We start from the raw sequence: 21,515 nt of genomic DNA, 5'->3' as shown, positions 1-21,515 counted from the left end.
CAGGTGACAAGCGCAGCCCCCCCGACGAACACTGAGGGCAAAATTGCAGCGGGTTGCCCTCCAGATGTGTGGTGACACTAGCATGACGAGGCGTCGTATCTCCATACGGGGAAGCCGGTACTTGGACTGGACAGCCCAGTCCGACGGCACATTCAGTGGGGGGGAAAGTGCTGACGCACATAGGCTTTTCAATAAACTATATGGCTTTGCGCACGGTGATTAGCAGCGAGAATATGCTGTATTGCAGCCATGGTGTCTCACTCGCGTGGACTTCAGCAACGCCTTTATATATAGACTGAGGTGGAGCCTCGATCTCTTGATGAGGTTCCAGCCGAGTTCAATTACACCTGTCAGTTTCCCTGATATCTTTGAAATACCACAGGGTTGTTGATGTTTTTATATCTAATGTAAACTCATGCAGATGCCGAATGTTTGTGAAAACGTATAGTAATGATGATTCATTTTATTTATGTATCTACAGGAACACATGGGCAATTATTCATTTTTATATCGTTATTTTTCTTCTTATGCTATTATTTTTCTTGTTCTGCAGCTGTGGGCGCACATTTATCATCACGCATGGTTTTAGTATTCCTTTGTGTTAGATATAACTTTCCCTGACGCTGCTGCAGTGAGCGTTTGGTCGCTAAGAAGGCTGTTAAGAGTGGGTCAGGATGATCTTTCATTTCCTTCTTAGTGAAAGATCTTCTTAAGCTAAGAACGACTCTGGGAAACACGTCCTTCTTTCACAGCGTTCTTAAGAGCGCTCCTAAGAAGCTCTTAGCGCTTAAGAGCTTCTTAACGAATCTGGGAAACGCGGCTCTTGTTTGGCCAATGTGGTCGATTGTGGAAAAAAAGTCGAACCGTTTATAGTTATGGAGAGCCATTGCGCTAGCTCGATTATGAGAAATGTAGCTAGAATCCACACCTCAAACAAGTTAACCTAGACGCAAAACTGTACGTCCAATCCAAAAAATACGGATATTTTCCGAGACCCAAGACTCTGCCGAAACCATTGATATCCTTTATGTGTCTGGGCGGTCAGAAATACAACTCTTTTGGCAGTTTCCAAAACGTCACCCAATTCTGCTTTCATTGTGCGTGTCTGTTTGGTTGCCACGGTGATGGCGCAGCTGTGATCGCTAATGAGCTGGGCAGAGAGAATCACAAATTTAGCTGGATTCCACATCTCAAACAAGTTAACCTAGACGCAAAACTATACGTCTAATCCAAAAAATTTAGATATTTTCAGAGACCCAAGACTCTGCCGAAACCAGAGATGTCCTTTATATGTCTGTGCGGTCAGAAATACGACTCTACCGGCAGTTTCTAAATCTGGTTGTTTTTGCCTTTTCTGACGAATTTGCAGGGGCGGATCTAGAAAAATATTCATGGGGTGGCAAGAGGGTGGCAGGAGATTTTGAGGGGTGGCACCCCGTGGCAGAATTATGCTGATTTAATCGCAGTCATATTAATCCATGTTTATTTGGAATGCCCCCAAATTAAGACATTTTAGCTCTGAAACATTATTAATGCACAACTACATTATTAATGCACAATATTAAAGCCTTAAATCAAAGATATTGAGGAAACACTGAAAAATGTGTGTTTTCATTTATTTATTGGCTATTGATTAATCAATAATAAACTGTATCACCAAAACGAAGGTTGGACAACTTGGTCAGCTAGTAGTAGAAATATGTGCTACAAGTTCAAAGTTTGTAAACACTGAACATGATGTGTATTCAAATGTCTGTTAGGTTTTTCGGCATTTGGGTTGCCTACTCTTTTATCCCGGTCCCTAAATATGATGCGGAGCCTGAACGGAGATACGAATATGAATGTCAGCTATATAATCTCGAATATAAAACTGATCTCACCTCGGTCTCTCGCAAATGTCCGACTCGGCGGAGTGGTGAGGGTGGTTGGAGTCGTCTAGTGCTGCATTCACTTGCAGTGGGATAATAATAGCTGGCCCAAACGTAATTCGCGAGTACAGAATTTTGACAAAAACCGGCGGAATTTCAAATAGAATGCATAAGTCTGAGGCCAAATTTAAATAAACTTGATAACTCATATTGTGTCTCTATTCTTTCTAAATATGTAACCTGTAAACAGAGCCCATTGCCACCAGTGTAGGTAGGTCTGTGACTGTGATAGCAATCAAAGGAAGTCTGTCAACCCTGAAACTGATAGAGTAACGTGCACGTTAGACTGTAGCCAATATTAAAAAGTTAGTCAAAAATGCAGAGATTCAGCCCTGAAGAATTGACACACAGAAACACTTATCAAGCTAAATTACAGCAATAGACAGGGCCAGGGAGTTTTCAGGCGATCTTTATGATGATGGATCAATACTGTTTTGCAAACTCTGCATTCAATCGACCATATTCTGTGTCAAACTGTTGTGGAACATCTTCGGTCGTCTAACATAAGAACAGGAAGGCTATCAAAAATCTGCAGATTTTCAATCTGAATAACCAATGATTTTTTTTTTTTTTATCAGCAGATTTTGTTTGGGCTTGGATATTAGAAATTTGCTCTCGCAAATGTCCGACTCGGAGGAGTGGGGAGGGTGGTTTGAGTCGTCTAGTGCTGCATTCACTTGCAGTGGGATATTTAGAAATTAGAAATTCGCTCTTGCAAATGTTCCGGAGGAGTGGGGAGGGTGGTTGGAGTGCTGCATTCACTTGCAGTCGGATATTCGAAATTCTCTCTCGCAAGTGTCCGATGAGCCGCAACTTTTCTTTGTTTTCAAAGCTACCAACTGGGGTGGCACCTGGGGAGGCAAGGCTATTTTTAGGGTGGCAGTTGCCACCCCATGCCACCCCGGTAGATCCGCCCCTGCGAATTTGTCACCAGATTTGCATTGGACTCTGGGGCGAGAGTTGGACTTTGTCTTGCTTTCATGGGGCTCTGAACAAATGTGTAAGTCTTTTGGATTCCACAGACAACTCTCTACGACCAGCACAAAATTAGCTATCTATTGATCCAAAAACGAAGCATGAAGACATCTGAAGCTCCCCTCCACTCTAAGCGATTCAGTCTGCACTCTAGGCTTTCTCGTACACACCCATGTAAATCTCAGAAACGGTTTGAAAAAATCATGAAACATAATCAGTGATATAGAAAAAAGTTGAACATAAATCAAAAGGCTGAATTCTTGAAAAATAGTTTAGGGTTTTTTCATCATTTTAAAGTTTAAATGGTGGCTCTAGCTGAAAGATTGAGGAATAAGAAGGATTTGGAAGTTGAAGAAGTTTTAAGAAGTTTGAGAGGATTTGAAAGAAAACTCCATTGGAAAACCATGTAAAAAATATTATGAATATTGATTTATATTAATTCAAGCATAAGAGGTACAAAGCTGAAAAGTCATGGCACCCATGGCCTGAAACTGCTGAATTTTTTGATAGCTGAACGGTTTTAATAACTGAAGATTTGAAGGTGCTGAAAGGTGTCATGGAAGAAATAGAAGAAGAAGAAGATGCTGAATAAAGATTCAAAGAACAATGCTGAAGCAGCATTCCAACAATCATGTGTGTTCAGGGTCGAGGTTAAGAGGAACATCGATTTTACAAAAAACATTGTAGTCTATGTTGTTCTGTATGTGAAACATCTTTTTGGAGTTTTGGTAAACTCGGGTAAACTCTAAAATAAGATTACAAAAAGGTAACTTAAACTCAATTTACTGGTATCATGGAACTGCAGACACACAATTGTATCTAAAGAACACAACGTTTACTGTAGTTCCAAGAATAACCAACAGATGGAGCTCCAAGTCTCTAAGCAGTGCTGGCGAGATCTTGGAGCCAAAAGTTCATGTAGTGAACTAAGTGCTTCCTATGAATAAGAACAATAGGCACCTGCTGTACTCTGAGCACAAACTACAGACACATATAAAATCTTATGGGTACTCTCTCTCCCCCCCCCTCTCTCTCTCCCCACAAACAGACACGCACACATCTTAGATATAAAAAAATAATCTAGTCTAATTTTGCTTGTCACTGAACACTGGTCTAATCTGGAATCATTAAAGCAACAATTTTGCATGAGATCAATGCTTTCCCAAGGTATGTTCAAATGTTCAACCACCTTCCTTACAGTGAGACACCATTTTTAAGCCTCAACCAAGCAGTATCACATATCTGTCTTCCATGGACAAACACTCCATCTGGCATCATGATTGTTACAGTAAGTCAGCAGACCTATCACGGTGCTTGGCTGACATACAGGGAGTCATTGCCAGGGATCAAGGACTTTCTCTACTGTCGTTGCTTGGATACAACAACCCAGAGAGCTGCCTTCTGTTTCCACCGCCTGTCTCCTCTGTCTCTCTCACACGATACGAGGAAGTGTGGGTGTGAGTGTGTGTTTTTGTTTTTGTGGGTGTGTGCATCTGTGTGGAGTATGTGTATTTGTGTGTGTGTGTTTGTGTGGGTCTGCGTATCTGTCTGTGGTAGGGGTAGGTGTGTGCGTATCTGTGTGTGTCTGGGGGGGAGTGAGTATGTGTCTGCGTGTGGGATGTGTGTGTGCGTGGGTTTATGTGGGGTATCTTGATCAGAGAGAGGTGTGGGCAGCTGTCATGTCAGGTAAAAGCAATACCAGCAGCAACTACACATTGAGCATAAAATAAGCATTACAGCTCTGGAGCTATCAATCATCTGACAATGAGTCTGAAACAGTCTTACACAGAACTGTCAATGAAATTGGCAGTTATTATTTATTCCTTTCCAGGACACACCATTGCAAACAAACACACACTTTCTTGTCACATGAACCAGGCTTCATCCCTCAACCCTATCCAGCCTAATCCACTTTCACACACACAGGCCACTGTATATTCCACAAAACAAAAAAATAAAGTATAAATATACGACTATTCTAAAATGACATGAGATTTGGAACTGGGGGCCGGCCCATCCCAATCCTCAGAAAAGCCTTTGAAATTCAAATGCCTTGTTGCGTAACAAAATGCTGTCTGCATACAGCTGGAATGCTTGTCTGGTAATCTGATAATACAGCTTAGAAAGAGTCGAGTGGATTTCTACTGTTCAATATCACAAGGTTGGAGGGACTCTACACACACACACAGATGCTGATCACACTCATGGTAAGTACATGTAAACAACAAGACTGCTGATATGGTTGGTTTTGCTGTCTGACCTTGACTTCTAACCTGACCAACAACATGACCACTAAGAAAAACAGATAATTTGTTGTGTCTCTCTTTCCTGTGAATTGGCCAAATCCTTGAATGCACTGTGTGTGTGTGGGGGGGGGGGTTGTGTGAAGAGCAGTGGAAGTTGTATCTTGTCTGGCTAGCCTTCGGTCCTTAGCTAAACTCCAGAACTAACTGCTGCTGATGCCCACAGGTTATTTGTGTTGCTTTTGAAATGGAGGAGTGGAACTGGGGAGGGGGAGAGGAAAGGAGGATAGTGAGGGAGAGGGAGGATAGCGGAGGTTATTTGAGAAGAGAGGCTCTAGAAAGGATGGCAGGGTTGAGGGAGGAGGAAAGGGTGTTGTAAACATGTAGAGGGAGAAGAGGAGGTAGGAGGAATAGAGGACAAGTAGGGCTGTGTGAGGAGGAGAGAGCGATGGAGGTAAAGGGGATGGCAATAATAAAAAATATGATTAAGAGGGAGAGGAGAGAGAGGGAAGGGGAGAAGTTAACATACAGTAGCACTGTCTGCAAGAAAGTCAGACATGAGGTGGTAGAGGAATGAGAAGATAGAAACAGAGAGTTGAGAAGGAGAGAGATGAGGGAGAGAAGAGGAGAGGTAGCAAGAGAGGAGAAGAGGAGGGTCATTGAGGGAGCCCTGGAGAGATATGTCTGTTTTCTTGGCTGGAAAGATTTAATCAACTTCACATCAGAGCACTGAACCCAAATGGCTCTTTGCAAGGCACACGGATGAAGTACACACACGCGCACGCAGACACACACACACTCAACTGTTCACTCCTCAGCCATGCAAGACTTCCTGGCTTTGAAAAACATCCACCACTCTGTCTCTTTCTCTTGTTGTCCCCTGCTCTGCCAAATCCATGTGCAGTAATCCCTTTCTATTGTATATCCTTCCTTCTCCTTCCCTCTTCTCACTGTAAATTATTTTGCATGTATCTTCCTGGTTCGCTCTCTCTCATCTCTCTCCATTTTTAGATACGGTAATTACATCTGGACCCTGTGATAATAGAGGAATAGATGGATAAATGGGATAGATGGATAGACAGATAGATCCTGTAGATAGATATATACATTATATACATACTGTAAATAAATAAACAGATAGATACACTGTAGATACAGTAGAGAGATGGACAGATAGAGAGACAGAGAGGGCATTGGCTGCCTGTCGATGTTCCTGTCATTTATAGCTTCCATGGAAACCTCTCCAAAAAATGTAAGGGTCCTCACAGACATATTCACTACACACATACATGCTGCATGTTTATTCATGTTTGAGACGAGAGGAGAAGAAAGAGAAGAGGGGAAAGGACAAGTGTGGATGAGGAATGGAATGGAATAGACAAGAGGAAAAAATATGAAGCAGAGAAGTGGAAAAGGCATAAAACCGAGGTATGTACCTGGCCACTCAGGGTGAGGCTGAGGGGGGGTTGCGTGGGATGCCAGCTGGGCCCAGTGCCAATGCTTTCGCTGTCACACAGACAGCAACCTGGACCGCCCCAGCGATACATACGTGGCGCGGTGACCCCCTCCTCGCACACCCCCCCTCACCCCACAGCTAAACCGCCAGGCAGCTGGCCCAACATCTGGGATCTCCTTTGCCCAGAAGAGAGAGACCCACTATGCCTGCTGCAGCACAAGCATAGAACAGAGAAACTTCCAAACAAATTCAGAATCTGAATCTGAATTGTTTTTTTTGCCTTGTAAGTTAACACAAACACAGAATGTACTGTAGCAGGAAGGTGGAAACAATAAACATATAGCCTACAGATCTTAATTAAAATAAAAAAGTAGAAAAAGCTCAAATGTATAAATCTTATTTAAAAAGTCTAATACTAAAGAGCTAAACATATCCAAAAGAGCTAAACAATATACTAAAAAACTAATCCAGACAGCATTTACATCTGTGCCAGATCCGTTTCTCGCTGTGACATTCCGTCTGCCGGTTGGTGCGCCGATCTGCGGGAGCTACGCAGACCAGACGTGCCATAACTAACGGAACGCTTTTCCCCCGCATAAACCTGCCACTCTATCTGACTGCAGAGTGGAAGAACACAGGCTGCAACGTCTTTCTGATTGTTGTGATTTGTGATTGTTGGTAAGTGCATTTTGAGTAGGCCTAAGTAAACATTTTAAAGTAAACTGGTGTTGATGACATGTTAGTATGTTAAATATTTATATTAAACATAAAAGTTTCCAAACTTAGTTTACACCACATTATTCTGACAACCTCAGACGAAGCTTAAGTGCTAGACAAGCTAGTAGCATAGCTACAGTTAGCTGGTACTTTAGTATAGAGGGTTTTCACGGCGCGTCATCAGACCGGAAGTCGCCATATTGGAGGCACTCCGCATCACAACAAAGCACAGGCACGGAAGTATATACCAAACGTCGTCAAGGAAAATGGTTAATTATTGCCGTGTTTCAAGTTGTACCAATAGGACAGATCGATAAAAACATTTGCAATATTATCGACTTCCAAAAGTTATTAAAAACCAGGGAGAAGAATGTCAGATATTATCAAAGTAAAAGAGGCGCTTGTGGTTGGAAATGCTCAACCAAGATCTACCAGGGAAAAATTGAGATTGAGAGTCACTTGGCTACACCTTGAGTATCGCAATGATATCATACAGTGAAGGTTAGGTTGGTTAAAGACGTTATTGCATTACTTACTTTGGCCTTCACAACACAACGGTCGTTGATAACTTGGTACTGAGTCTCCCTCACCCATCCACACACCATCTGGTTATAGGCCTCCAAACCTTTGTAGGATTTAAGGTCTTCCGCTGTGTATGGGCTCGGTGAGAAAACCAGGTATAGTTGACTATATCGGGATATGCAACTGAAGGAAGAATCACCGGGTTGTCACAGATCCAAGAGGGAGCAAACGCTAACTCGTAGGGATCTGCACTGTCAATAAATCTTAATTTCTTAAAATATCGCACATTTTCTTGTGGTCCAAGTCCTTCCCTATATGCCTTTGCATCCTTGACGCGTTTTGATGAGATTTTCGGTTGTTTGGACATGGCTACATTCACTTAAAGTATCCAAAGCACATAATACTCCATTGTACTCCATTCAGTTTTTGCCTCCACAATGGCCACGCATCCGGGTTACCGCCCAGAACGTGACGTCGGTGAAAACCCTCTGTAAGTTCTTTTAAACATCCACAACTAATGTGAACATAGGGCCAAATCAGTTATCTTTACTTATTATTTACCAACATTGCTTAATATCGTGTCCATTGTGTGTTAGCTGCAACATACTAGCCATGTTAGCGCTAGCCACTCTTTTGTCTGTAGCTAGCCTAGCTGCTAGTACTACACTGCGGTGATCGCTGCTACTGCTAGCACCAACTTCTCACGTCCAAATACATGAACTAGTTTGGACGTCAGTACCATATCTAAAGTCTTCAACATCAACACACTATGAAATGAAATTGAAATGAACCGGTATGTATACCCGTAACAGATGTTTTTTATGCTGTAATGTTCTCTTTTGCCTGTTTAAAATATTTTAAAAAACGTAATACATTTTTTTTTACAAATTGTGTGGGTATTTGTTTGGCCCTTAATTGTCTGATAGCCTAAGTATGAATCACAGACCAGGGCCAGATCCACACCACACGTCATGGCATTAATAACTGTTCTGGGCCAGTTCTGGCCCAGATCTGTCTCTGATCCGTAATTCCAACCTGTTCCGGTATTGGGCCGTTGGAAAGGATGAGCCCGGTCCAGGTCCGTTTAGTGGGTAGTAGTGGGTTTAGTGGTATGGTACCACCCCATCCTCACACACTCCCTAGGGGAGGGCTTTCATTCACTGACATGTACAATGGTGCTCTACAAGATTCATGTTGTTTACCTGATTGTTCTGTACCCTTATATCTATGTATATTTTGTTATTTTTTTACTTTTGCAGAATTTAGGGGGGTGTATGTAACGATGTGAATATGTAGTTAAATTACTGCATAATGTTGGGAGTTCACGCCACCTACTGGCCTTTTATTGTAATTACCGGAGTAATGCAGCCGGCAGCAAAACTGGAATTCTGGGACGGTTAACACAGAATTGGGGAGAATGTCTGTCGGTAAGTTGGGTGAAGAACTGTTGGATCAAATATGGTTTCAACAGTGTATTTATTGTTATTATTTACTGGAAAAGATGTTAGATTTATGCAATTGTTTGGATTTGGGTATTGAATATAACTTTTTGTTTGTTTGTTTGATTGATTAGCCGTGTTTGATGTTAGCTATGTTATTCTGCTTTAGGTTTAGAAACCATTTCTCAGTGAAACCCCGACACGTGCATCATTCCGTTGCAGGTAATTCACTGTTATCCTTTTTTTTGAGTTTGTATTGTGTAATTTAAAAAAAACACTATACGATCACAGGGACGGTTACCACAGAATTGGGGAGAATGTCTGTCGGTTTAGAAACCATTTTTCAGTGAAACCCCGACACGTGCATCATTCCGTTGCAGAAATAAACTGGTTATCATCCCTAACTGCGTGTGACAAGTGGTTGAGTTGGAGGACGGAGTAGAGCGGTCACACATGCTTGCAACTAGCTACATATGTCATACTTTGCGACGACCAGTCGCAAGCTTGTGAGCTGGAGCTAAGGCATTGCAGAAAACTGTCAGAATGTGGTACAAGCAAGGCCGGCCCAAGCCTTTATGGGGTCTTCAGCAGAATTTATTTGGGGGGCCCTCTGCCTCGCCAATTTTTTTTCTTAATTACCGTAATTCTTAGATTAAATGTATTACACAATTTTTTCCATCATTTTTGGAATGCCGTTTATTCAAGGGGGGCGTTTATTTGAGGGCGACGTTTAATCGAAGAAATACGGCATTGTAGGCTAGCTGCGCTAGCATGCTATAACGTTTTAGTTCGCTACATGAAATGTTCTTAGATAGTTTGAACAGTACGGTCTTCTAAATCACCCATGAAGCAACGATCAAATGTCACTGTTAGTTAAACTAGCTAGCTCTCTCATCTGCTTTTTATTAACGCTGATTTACAAGGAATGCAAGAACAGTTAGCTAGATTACTTAAGCTACTGTACAGCCTCTAAACTAGTTTATCTTGCTAACACAGCTTCTCCAGTTCTTTCAATAAATAATCTAGACAGGCGTTAGCGATAGGCTAGACTGCTATTCTGGCTATTTTTTCATAAGCTTCCTTTCTAATGCAGCCTAACAGCTAGCCGGAATAATTTGCCAAGTAAGGTATGTTGATGTGATATTTGAAACGTATTTAGCCAACAGTTGACCCCTAGTGCAAGAAAAGAGAATGTTCATTAATAACATGCTGCTACGATTTCAGGAAATGCTAATCCTACCGTATTTCTGGGGCGGCGTTTATTAAACAATGTAAGTTTTTGGTGCAGCGTTTAATCGAGAGCAGCGTTTAATTGCAGAAACACGGTACATTAAACTGTAATTTATGTATATTGGGAGTCCTCTGGCAGCTACAGGGGCCCTAAGCAGCCGCTTGGTTCGCTTATGCCTTGGGTCAACCAAGAAGCAGATAGCCTACATGTGAACTGTCATTCAAATCAATACTAGTAGTACTGTAGTATTATATGTGCAGGGCCTACGTTGTTCTTTTTGCTTCGTGTTTATAGTTTAACTGCTTATGTATTGTGTCGGATAAATAAACTGTAAACCTGAATATCTGGCTCCGTTGTTGTTCTAGCTTTGCAAAGCAAATTAAGCCTATACCTTTGTTACTATTATAATGATGATGAGTGTTTACTATTACTAGAGTATTGTTAATGCCATCGTTGTGGTGTTAACTGACTTAAAGTTCTAACAATATAACAACCATAACAATATTGACGTTATCAGACATGATTTATTCATCTTTGTCTTTGCCTCAAAATGACATGTCAACAATATATAATGACGCCGTAATATGCCACGATAATATAATTAGTTATAATAGGCAATAGTTAAGTTTGTCATGCCATGAGCATAATAGCGTTCATTACAAAATGGTTAAATCTGCTTTAAAATAACTGAAATTAACTCTACAAACAACCGTCATGTATGTGCAACCATTTGTAAAACGTGCTACAATAAAGTCAGGCTTAGGCTGTAGATTATCGATCTATCCTTTCTCCTTGTTCTCATTCAGCTCAGGTAAATCAGCGATTTGCTGATGCTCCCTTTTGTGCTTGTTCATTGTTTGCATCCGCAAGCATGTTTCCAGGCAACTTTTCTTGACGTAAGCAAATAAATGGGCTGCTAGTTTACCCATTTCTGATTGGTTTCAATCTTAGCAAAAATCGGGAAAAATTATTCTATGAAAAAGCTAGTAGTTTGAGCCAGGTTCGAGAATCGAACAAAAATGATTGGGGGAGATAGTTTTAGATATGTTGACTGAAGTTAATAGAATAAAAACGATGCTTAAGCAGCATTCCAACAATAAAGATTCAAAGAACAATACTTGGAATGCTGAAGCAGCATTCCAACAAATATCTATAGCTCTACTACTACTAGCCAAGCAAGCCAAGCTGCGGCTGAGAATTCATGTTGTGTACGTTGGCGGTCTATGTCGCTGACCAAAAGTTCATCGTTAATGAACTGTTGACTTATGTTATGGATCAAGCCAAGCGATCTCCTATAGACTGTATTAAAACTGTGGTGCTGGACTTTTACTGTCCGGAGGCTATATCTGAAGCCAATAAGTTGCTGTGGGAGTGCTACCCCAACGATCTCCCCCCGGCGAACGAAAGGCCACAAAAGTGTTCCTGAGAAGGAGACCCACGACATCCTGAAAAGCATGAAGACCCTTGACTCAAGGTTTTCGGACAGTTCCGTGACGCTGCCTGTTGTTTTTGTAGCGGTAAATCTCAGCCAGCTGCCTGTCAAAAACCCAGTTGAGCTTGACCAGACGGTGTTGGACCGCGTAGCTAGCCTTGAGCGCCAGATGGCAGTGGTCTACCCTACCCGTCTCCGCCACATCAACGGACAGCATCCACGAACATGACGTATGCGAACACAGCCGCCTCGACGTGTAGTCGAGTGGTTTCCAGGACCGAACGTAGTACCCGTTCAAAGTCGCAACTGTTGACCGTTCCGCCACCCTGTCCAACTCAGGAGGAGAGTCGCGACAAGACTGACAAAAGTAATCCTGAAGGCAGGTTTCATTTACAGTCTAAGCAGGTTAAGAAGACGCTTCGACAGCAGAAGCAACAGTACAAACATGAGGAAAGGCATCGACCCAAGCCTAAAGCAGTGTTTGGCACGAAACAGGACACTCTCATACATTCCGCACCGCGACAATACGAACTGTTTGTGTTCCGGGTTCACCAGGACATCGAAGACAACACAATTCAGCAGTTTCTTGAAGCTGAAAACATCAAAGTTCACAAGCTTGTAGAACCTCCAAGCCTCGACGTAGTCCTCAAACCAGACTTTTGGCCTGACGGCATTGGGTGTCGGCGCTTCTGGAAGAAGAAATCCTCATAGACCCTCATCATGGCAGACTGGCAAACCACAAACTCTCTTTGTGTCAACTTTGAACTGCGAAGGACTCAGGAGATCAAGTTCTTATTTGGAATCCATCCTTAATGACTCTCAGTGTGATATCCTGTGTCTGCAAGAAACATGGTTGCTAGATCAAAACTTAGATTGTGTTGGGAATGTACACCCTGATTATCTCCATGCCAGTAAGACAGGTGTGGATTCAACAGCTAATATCTTACCAGGTCGTCCAAGTGGTGGTGTATCAATATTGTATAAAAAATCTCTTGGGCGCCATGTTACAAATATTAATGTATCTAGCTCTACAATATGTGGTGTAACAATACAGGCCCGTGTAAACCACAAAATTCTAGTCCTTTGTGTGTACTTACCATTGTTCCTCATGAAACAGTTATATGTAGTAATGTATCGTGTAACAATCCAAGTCATTTATCTAATATCGACAAATTGTGTAAAGATATTTTGAACTGCTGTATTAGAGCTGGTTTGAATAATATCCCTCGAAGTAAATCAGGCAGTAAACGTATACCTGGCTGGAAAGAACATGTGAAACCGGAAAGATATAGGTCTCTATTCTGGCATTGGATCTGGCTCGAGAATAGAAAGCCCAACACTGGCTACGTTTATGAAATCATGAAAAAGACTCGGTCTCACTATCATCGTTCTGTCAAACGTGCCAAGAAGGACAAATTTAACATCAAGAGACAGAAACTTGCTGAGTGTTGTGATAGCGATATGTGGAAAGAACTGAAGAAAATCAACCCAGCCAGCCGCAATGTTCCAGTGACTGTGGATAATGCTTCTGGCAATGAGGAGATAGCTGAACTATTTGTGACCAAGTACGAACAATTATTCACCAGTGTACCCACCAAACAGACTGAACTGGCTGAAGTCAAACGGGATCTTTATAATGGTATCTGTGATAATCCTAACAATATTCATGTTCCGGTCGATGTCATTAAGAAATGTATTTTAAGACTCAAATCTGGTAAGAGTGACGGAGGTAGTGGTTTTGACTCTGATCACTTGATACATGGTTCCCACCGGTTATTTTGTCTCATATCTATTTTGTTTAATTGTATGATAACTCACGGCCATTTGAAGATTTATTGTACTCTACCATTGTTTCTATACCAAAAAACATACCCTGTGCTCTAGTGATAATTACCGTGGTATAGCTCTGTGTTGTTCATTGTGTGAGGTATTATCTCTCGTTTTACTTGATCAATTTGGTAAATATTTGTATACATCTGAACTACAATTTGGTTTCAAAAAGGGTCTGTCTACAACCCTTTGCACAGCCATGTATATGGAAACTGTGGATTATTATGTTCGCAGACACTCTGATGTGTCTAGCTGTCTGTTAGATGCCAGTAAAGCATTTGACAAGGTTCATTATGGTAAATTATTTAAATTATTAATTCGGAGAGGTGTCCCTCCACTTATCTCTCCTTTGTTAATGGACAGCTATACAAGTCAGTGAGTGTCTGTACTATGGGGTGACAGTCGGTCACGCGTCTTTGGTGTGTCTAACGGTGTAAAACAAGGTGGTGTGTTGTCACCTATTCTTTATATTGTGTATATGGATGAGCTGATTGTGACATTATCTTAGTCTCAACTCGGCTGTCACATGGGGCCTTTTTATGCCTGGGCTCTGGGGTACGGTGATGATCTCACCCTCATCAGTCCCAGCATCCGCGGTCTCAATGAAATGTTAAATATATGCCAACGGTTTGCTCAGGAGTATAATGTTACGTTTAAAACTATGTCTATAAAGTTTGGTTCGCCAGTTACTGGTGATGATAAGGTATATCTTGATGGTGTCCTTATAAAGTGGCATGATAAGGTTAAACATTTTGGTAATACTGTTCTAGTTTGAGCGATTCAGAAGATTGTGTATCGAAATGTCATGTTTTTAATGGTGCTTTCAACAAACTAATAGGTAATTTTGGTAATTTATCCCCAGATACAGTATGTAAGTTGTTTAGCAGTTACTGTTGTTCTTTTTACGGGTCACAGCTCTGGGAACTTAATTCCAAAGGTTTCGACTCAATATGTGTTCAGTGGAACAAAGCTGTTCGTAGAATGTTACATTTAAATTATCGGACTCACACTTGGCTTCTTGGCCCTCTGATAAATAAATTACATGTGAATGCTCAGTTATGTATAAAAACACTATGTTTTATATCGTCAACGTTAAATCCATCCATCCATCATCTGCCGCTTGTCCGGGGATCGGGTCGCGGGGGCAGCGACCTAAGCAGGGAGGCCCAGACTTCCCTCTCCCCGGCCACTTCCACCAGCTCTTCCTGGGGGACCCCGAGGCGTTCCCAGGCCAGCCGAGAGACATAGTCCTTCCAGCGTGTCCTGGGTCTTCCCCGGGGCCTCTTCCCTGTGGGACGTGCCCGGAACACCTCACCAGGGAGGCGTCCAGGAGGCATCCTTATCAGATGCCCGAGCCACTTCAGCTGGCTCCTCTCGACGCGGAGGAGCAGCGGTTCTACTCTGAGCCCCTCCCGGATGACCGAGCTTCTCACCCTATCTCTAAGGGAGAGCCTGGACACCCTGCGGAGAAAGCTCATTTTGGCCGCTTGTATTCGCGATCTCGTTCTTTCGGTCACTACCCATAGTCTGTGACCATAGGTGAGGGTAGGAACGTAGATCGACTGGTAAATAGAGAGCTTCGCCTTTCGACTCAGCTCCTTCTTCACCACGACGGACCGATGCAGAGCCCGCATCACTGCGGACGCCACACCGATCCGCCTGTTGACCTCGCGCTCCATTCTTCCCTCACTCGTGAACAAGACCCCGAGATACTTGAACTCCTCCGCTTGGTTCAGGATCTCCTCCCCGACCCGGAGATGGCACTCCACCCTTTTCCAGTCGATTACCATGGCCTCAGATTTGGAGGTGCTGATTCGCATCCCAGCCGCTTCACATTCGGTTGCGAACCGCTCCAGTGAGAGCTGAAGGTCACGGCCCGATGAAGCCAACAGGACCACATCATCTGCAAAAAGCAGCGACCCGATCCTGAGGTCACCAAACTGGACCCCCTCAACACACTGGCTACGCCTAGAAATTCTGTCCATATAGGTAATGAACAGAATCGGTGACATAGGGCAGCCCTGGCGGAGTCCAACCCTCACCGGAAACAAGTTCGACTTACTACCGGCAATGCGGACCAAACTCTGGCACCGGTCGTACAGGGACCGGACAGCCCCGATCAGGGAATCCGGTACCCCATACTCTCGGAGCACCCCCCACATAAGCCCCCGAGGGACACTGTCGAACGCCTTTTCCAAATCCACAAAACATGTGTAGACTGGTTGGGCGAACTCCCATGTACCCTCCAGGACTCCGAGGAGGGTATAGAGCTGGTCCACTGTTCCACGGCCAGGACGAAAACCACATTGCTCCTCCTGAATCCGAGGTTTGACAATCCACGGACCCTCCTCTCCATGACCACTGAATAGACTTTCCCAGGGAGGCTGAGGAGTGTGATCCCCCTAAAGTTGGAGCACACCCTCCGGTCCCCCTTTTTAAAGAGGGGAACCACCACCCCGGTCTGCCAGTCCAGAGGCACTGTCCCCGATGTCCACGCGATGTTGCAGAGTCGTGTCAGCCAAGACAGCCCTACAACATCCAGAGCCTTAAGGAACTCCGGGCGGACCTCATCCACCCCAGGGTTCCTGCCAACGCGGAGCTTTTTAACCACCTCGGCGACCTCAGCCCCAGAGATAGAAGGGCCCCCCCCGATGTCCCCTGACTCTGCCTCCACTTCGGAAAGCGTGTTTCTGGAATTAAGGAGGTCTTCGAAGTATTCCTTCCACCGATCCAGGACGTCCCCTGTCGAGATCAGTAGCGCACCATCCGCACCGTATACAATATTGACAGAGCACTGCTTCCCCCTCCTGAGCCGCCGGATGGTGGTCCAGAACCTTTTTGAAGCCGTTCGGAAGTCATTCTCCATGGCCTCGCCGAACTCCTCCCATGCCCGGGTTTTTGCCTCCGCGACCGCCATAGCCTCATACCACTTGGCCTGCCGGTACACATCAGCTGCCCCAGGAGTCCTACCAGCCAATAAAGTCCGATAGGCCTCCTTCTTCAGCTTGACGGCATCCCTCACCTCCGGAGTCCACCACCGGGTCCGAGGGTTACCGCCGCGACATGCACCGACCGCCTTGCGGCCACAGCTCCGGTCAGCCGCTTCAACAATGGAGGCCTGGAACATGGCCCATTCGGACTCAATGCCCCCGGCTCCCCCCGAGACATGATCGAAGCTCTCCCGGAGGTGGGAGTTGAAGCTCCTTCTGACAGAGGGTTCCGCCAGCCGTTCCCAGCAGACCCTCACATTACGTTTGGGCCTGCCAGGCCTGACCGGCGTCTTCCCCCACCATCGAAGCCAACTCACCACCAGGTGGTGATCAGTTGACAGCTCCGCCCCTCTCTTCACCCGAGTGTCCAAGACATGCGGCCCCAAGTCCGACGACACGACTACAAAGTCGATCATCGAACTGAGACCTCGGGTGTCCTGGTGCCAGGTGCACATATGAACACCCTTATGCTTGAACATGGTGTTCGTTATGGACAAGCCTTGTCTAGCACAGAAGTCCAACAACAAGACACCACTCGGGTTCAGATCGGGGGGGCCGTTCCTCCCAATCACACCCCTCCAGGTCTCACTGTCATTGCCCACATGAGCATTGAAGTCCCCCAGGAGGACGAGGGAATCCCCGGGAGGAGCGCTTTCCAGAACCCCCCCCAGGTACTCTGAGCTGCCGTTTGGTGCATAAGCACAAACGACAGTGAGGACCCGTCCCCCCACCCGAAGGCGGAGGGAGGCTACCCTCTCGTCCACCGGGGTGAACCCCAATGTACAGGCGCCGAACCGAGGGGAAACAAGTATTCCCACCCCAGCTCGACGCCTCTCACCAAGGGCAACTCCAGAGTGGAAGAGAGTCCAGCCCCTCTCAAGGAGACTGGTTCCGGAGCCTATGCTGTGCGTCGAGGCGATGCCGACTATATCTAGCCGGAAACTCTCTACCTCGCGCACCAGCTCAGGCTCCTTTCCCGCCAGCGAGGTGACATTCCACGTCCCTAAAGCTAGCTTCTGCAGCCGAGGATCGGACCGCCAAGGCCCCCGCCAAGGCCGCCGCCCGTCTCACACTGCACCCGACCCCCATGACCCCTCCTGCGGATGGTGAGCCCACTGGAAGAGGGTCCCACGTTGTCTCTTTGGGCTGTGCCCGACCGGGCCCCATGGGAAAAGGCCCGGCCACCAGGCGCTCGCCATCGAGCCCCACCCCCGGGCATGGCTCCAGGGGGGGGCCCCGGTGACCCGCTTCCGGGCAGGGGCAACTGAGAACCATTTATGTTTTTCTTCATGGTTGGTCTTTTGAGCCACGCTTTGTCTGGTCTTTCACCTGAAACCTGTTTGCCTTGGGTGACCCTACCAGGGGCATAAAGCCCCCGACAACATAGCTTCCAGGATCACTAGGACACACAAACCCCTCCACCGCGGTAAGGTGGTGACTGAAGGAGGGATCAACGTTAACCCCCTCAACGTTAAATAGTCCTAATAACGTTAACCCCCTCAACGTTAAATAGTCCTAATAATTTTGTATCTTATGTTAACCATTTGGCAATGAAGTGTGCTGCTTCTCCCACCAGGAAAAATATATCCTTTCTCAGGTATAAATATTCTGTGCGTTATCGTGATGAATTGTATGTAAATATTAATCGTATTAAAAAAAGTCAGGTGCTATCTCAAACCAGACAGGTCACAGTAAACCTAGTCAACAACATAATGTGTATAAAAAATGTTTTTTACTTTAGAGGGTTTTGATCCCACGATGATTGAATGTATGCTATAAAATGCTTGTTGTTACTAATTTATTGTTCTGTCTGCTGAAGCAGCATTCCAACAAATATGAAGAAGTTGAATAAAGATTCAAAGAACAATACTTGGAATGTTGAAGCAGCATTCCAACAATAATAATAATTACAGTACCAGTCAAAAGTTGACACATTTTCCCATTCGTACTGTATATATTTGTTTTTATGGGAAACCCTGGCTAAACAATGTAGATATAAATATAAATTATGAAATGTTACAAATTAAATGCACTTCAGTATTCATACACTGGTGACAGATACACACACACTTGAATTGCTGCCCTCGGCAAGCAATCTATTTCCCCATTTGATCATGTCTACAGGTGTGTTGGGGGAAGCCGAGAGGGGGGCCTACCTGTGACATGTAGCCTGTCTCCGCTGACCTCGATCTTGAGAAAGAGGCGACCGCGACGCTCTGTGTGGTCCGTTCCACACAGGCTGGGGATGTTCATCACACACTGGTTGTGCACGTTCATTTCACAGGCTGGGGGAGGCGCACACAAACACACACTCACATTAAAAGTATAATTGACCTATTCAGAAAAACAATGTATTATTTTGGCCCTATTGACAACTGTTTTGGAGAATGAAGAGACTGGGGAGCTTTCTTGCCATTGTAGGCCACAGTATGCTGTGTTACACACTCATAACAATGGTGTCTAGCTAGCTACTACCCTCTCTATACACAGCTCTATCTCACTCGCTCTCTTTCTCTCCTATACTCTGAGTGCTGTGGAGGGGAAAATAGCTTTTGTGTCAGTGTTTCATAAAGCTACAGAACACAAACGAGAGAGGTTCCTGCAGAGAAGACAAACAAAAAGGAAGTTTCCCTCTCTTCACCTCCTCTCTTCCCTCCTTCCTCAATATCCACAACTCATCCCTCCTTCCTCAATATCCACAAGTCATCCCTCCCTTAGCATCCCTCAATCCATCCCTCATTCCTCTTCATCCTCCTGCACATCTGCGCTCCCTCTCTACCTCCTTTCTTCACACAATGGAGAACTGCCTTCCACCCCGGCAGTTGGAGAAAGGGGGGGGGGGTGCTGTGGGAAGGAGTAGAGAAAAGTAGGAGGGATGTTGGGACTCATTTCAGTTGTCCACACATCATTCTAACTGAATCTGCTCTCATTAGGACCTGTAATACTGCTGCTACCAGAGAGGAGAGATGGATGGATAGAGAGAGAATGGAGGTGGCGGAGGGAATCTCGAGTACGGTAAGGAATTACAGAGACAGGATTAAGAGACAGGAGAGAGAGAGAGAAAGAAAGAGAAAGGGTAAAGGAGATATCTTAGTGGGGAGATAAGAGTGACAGAGAAAGAGAGAGATGGAGGGGGAAGAAGAGGAGTGGTCATGATAGTGAGAAAAATGAGTGGGAGGGTTGAAAGATAGGGCAGAGGGATCGAGAAAAGAAAATCATGAAAAGGAGGAGAGAGGGGTGAAAGGAGGCAGGAGATTTAGAGGGGAAGTAGGTGGGGATAAGACACACTGGGGGTGGTACAGAGAATACAGTATTCTTCCTGAATTGCAGATGTGTCCATGCAAAGTATAAGAAGAGCCTATTCCCTTTTGTCCTCATTACTGGGTACTTCAAGGAGAGAGGCTCCAGAGAACAGCGCACAAGCACACACACATGTTTTAACACACATGCACACAGGGACACTCTTAAATACATATGGACACTCACCAAGACATACAACAGATACATACACATACAGTAAACACAGACACACATGCTTACACACATACACTCACTAACACACACACATTCCCATTTTATGGACACTCACAACACTTACAAAGAAACACATAGATACATAGAGACACATACATACTGACACAGACACAGGCACACTGTTACATATATTTGGACAATCACCAGGACATACACAGACACGTACAGACACACTTGCAACTCACTGTCACATTTCATCCCTTGGTGGATGAGACCATAGAGCAGAGAGCCACAATGGTCACAGAAGGTAGGACTGCCATAGGAGTGGATCTTAAACTTGTGCTTGCTTCTAGGGTCCTGGATACACACAGGGAGAGACACATATTCAGTCAATATCTTGAAGCTTCTGGGAGAGAGTACTTGTGAGAGAGTACTTGTGTATTTTTGTACTTGTACATATAAATGAATTCAAATTCAATAGTGAAGACGAAAATAGTGTTTGATCTCTCTAAGAACATTTTCACAAATTAAAATAATAATATGAACTCATTATGGTTCTGTTGCAATTGTTCACAAACATCTACCATTCTAATCTACTCTAACAAGGTGACTGTGTAAGACAGTGTTACTGACAGCTGCCTTCTCCAGTCATGTTTTAATGACTTAAATTGAGCTTTGTGTTTGAAAATCAGACTTGGGGAGAACCGGGGCGAAAGTAACGCGGGACTAAAGTAACAAAGCAATATTCTCAGAGCCCTGACTACATTTGCATTCCAAGTTATGACAGTACCTTCAGCATGCAACCATTGATGGAACTGCCAAATTTCACGTGATGTCATCATCGTTTGCTGCGGTTAGGTGTGGAGAGCACTTTGAGTGCTCAAAGTACATTACTGAGGCGGAAGTAGGCCGCACTTTAACCTTTAGAGGAGTGAGTTCTAAATATTACCGACGCTGCCACCAGAGTGAGTTATTTTTTCAAAACGAAAGCTAGCTAGCTTTAGTTAGCTTCCGTTACCTAGCAACCTAGCATTATACTCGTAGCAATGCTACTACCTGCTAGTGTTACTTGTTAGCCTCCTAATTGTAAATTTTGAAGCCATACTATAGCGTTTGTCATATAGTTTTTGTCTATCGGAAAATAGTCGGTTGGAATGTTCAGAATCACACATGTGTGACGGTACTCTGTGGGGCCCGCTTTCGAACGATCACATATACGTGACGCTACTAATTAACGGGTTAAACGGGATATTCACCTTATTCCGGAAGTCATGATGG

General features: G+C 44.5%; 1 protein-coding gene across 2 annotated transcripts in view; it reads right to left on the bottom strand.

The window, feature by feature from the left end:
• The window catches only part of prkcab (protein kinase C, alpha, b), a 360,544-nt gene that overhangs the window by 124,765 nt on the left and 214,264 nt on the right, over positions 1–21,515 (bottom strand). For both annotated transcript variants that reach the window (XM_084677572.1, XM_084677573.1), the window contains exons 4-5: positions 20,483–20,594; positions 18,920–19,048 (exon numbers count right to left, since the gene is read on the bottom strand). In XM_084677572.1, the coding sequence (XP_084533698.1) occupies positions 18,920–19,048; positions 20,483–20,594 (241 nt within the window). The remainder of the gene's footprint in view (positions 1–18,919; positions 19,049–20,482; positions 20,595–21,515) is intronic.

This window comes from Hypomesus nipponensis, chromosome 17 (genome assembly GCF_054491055.1).
Source record: "Hypomesus nipponensis isolate SF chromosome 17, ASM5449105v1, whole genome shotgun sequence".
Taxonomy (NCBI): Eukaryota; Metazoa; Chordata; class Actinopteri; order Osmeriformes; family Osmeridae; genus Hypomesus; species Hypomesus nipponensis.
The sequence above is the reverse complement of the archived record's forward strand: the minus strand, read 5'-3'. Positions and strand labels throughout refer to the sequence as shown.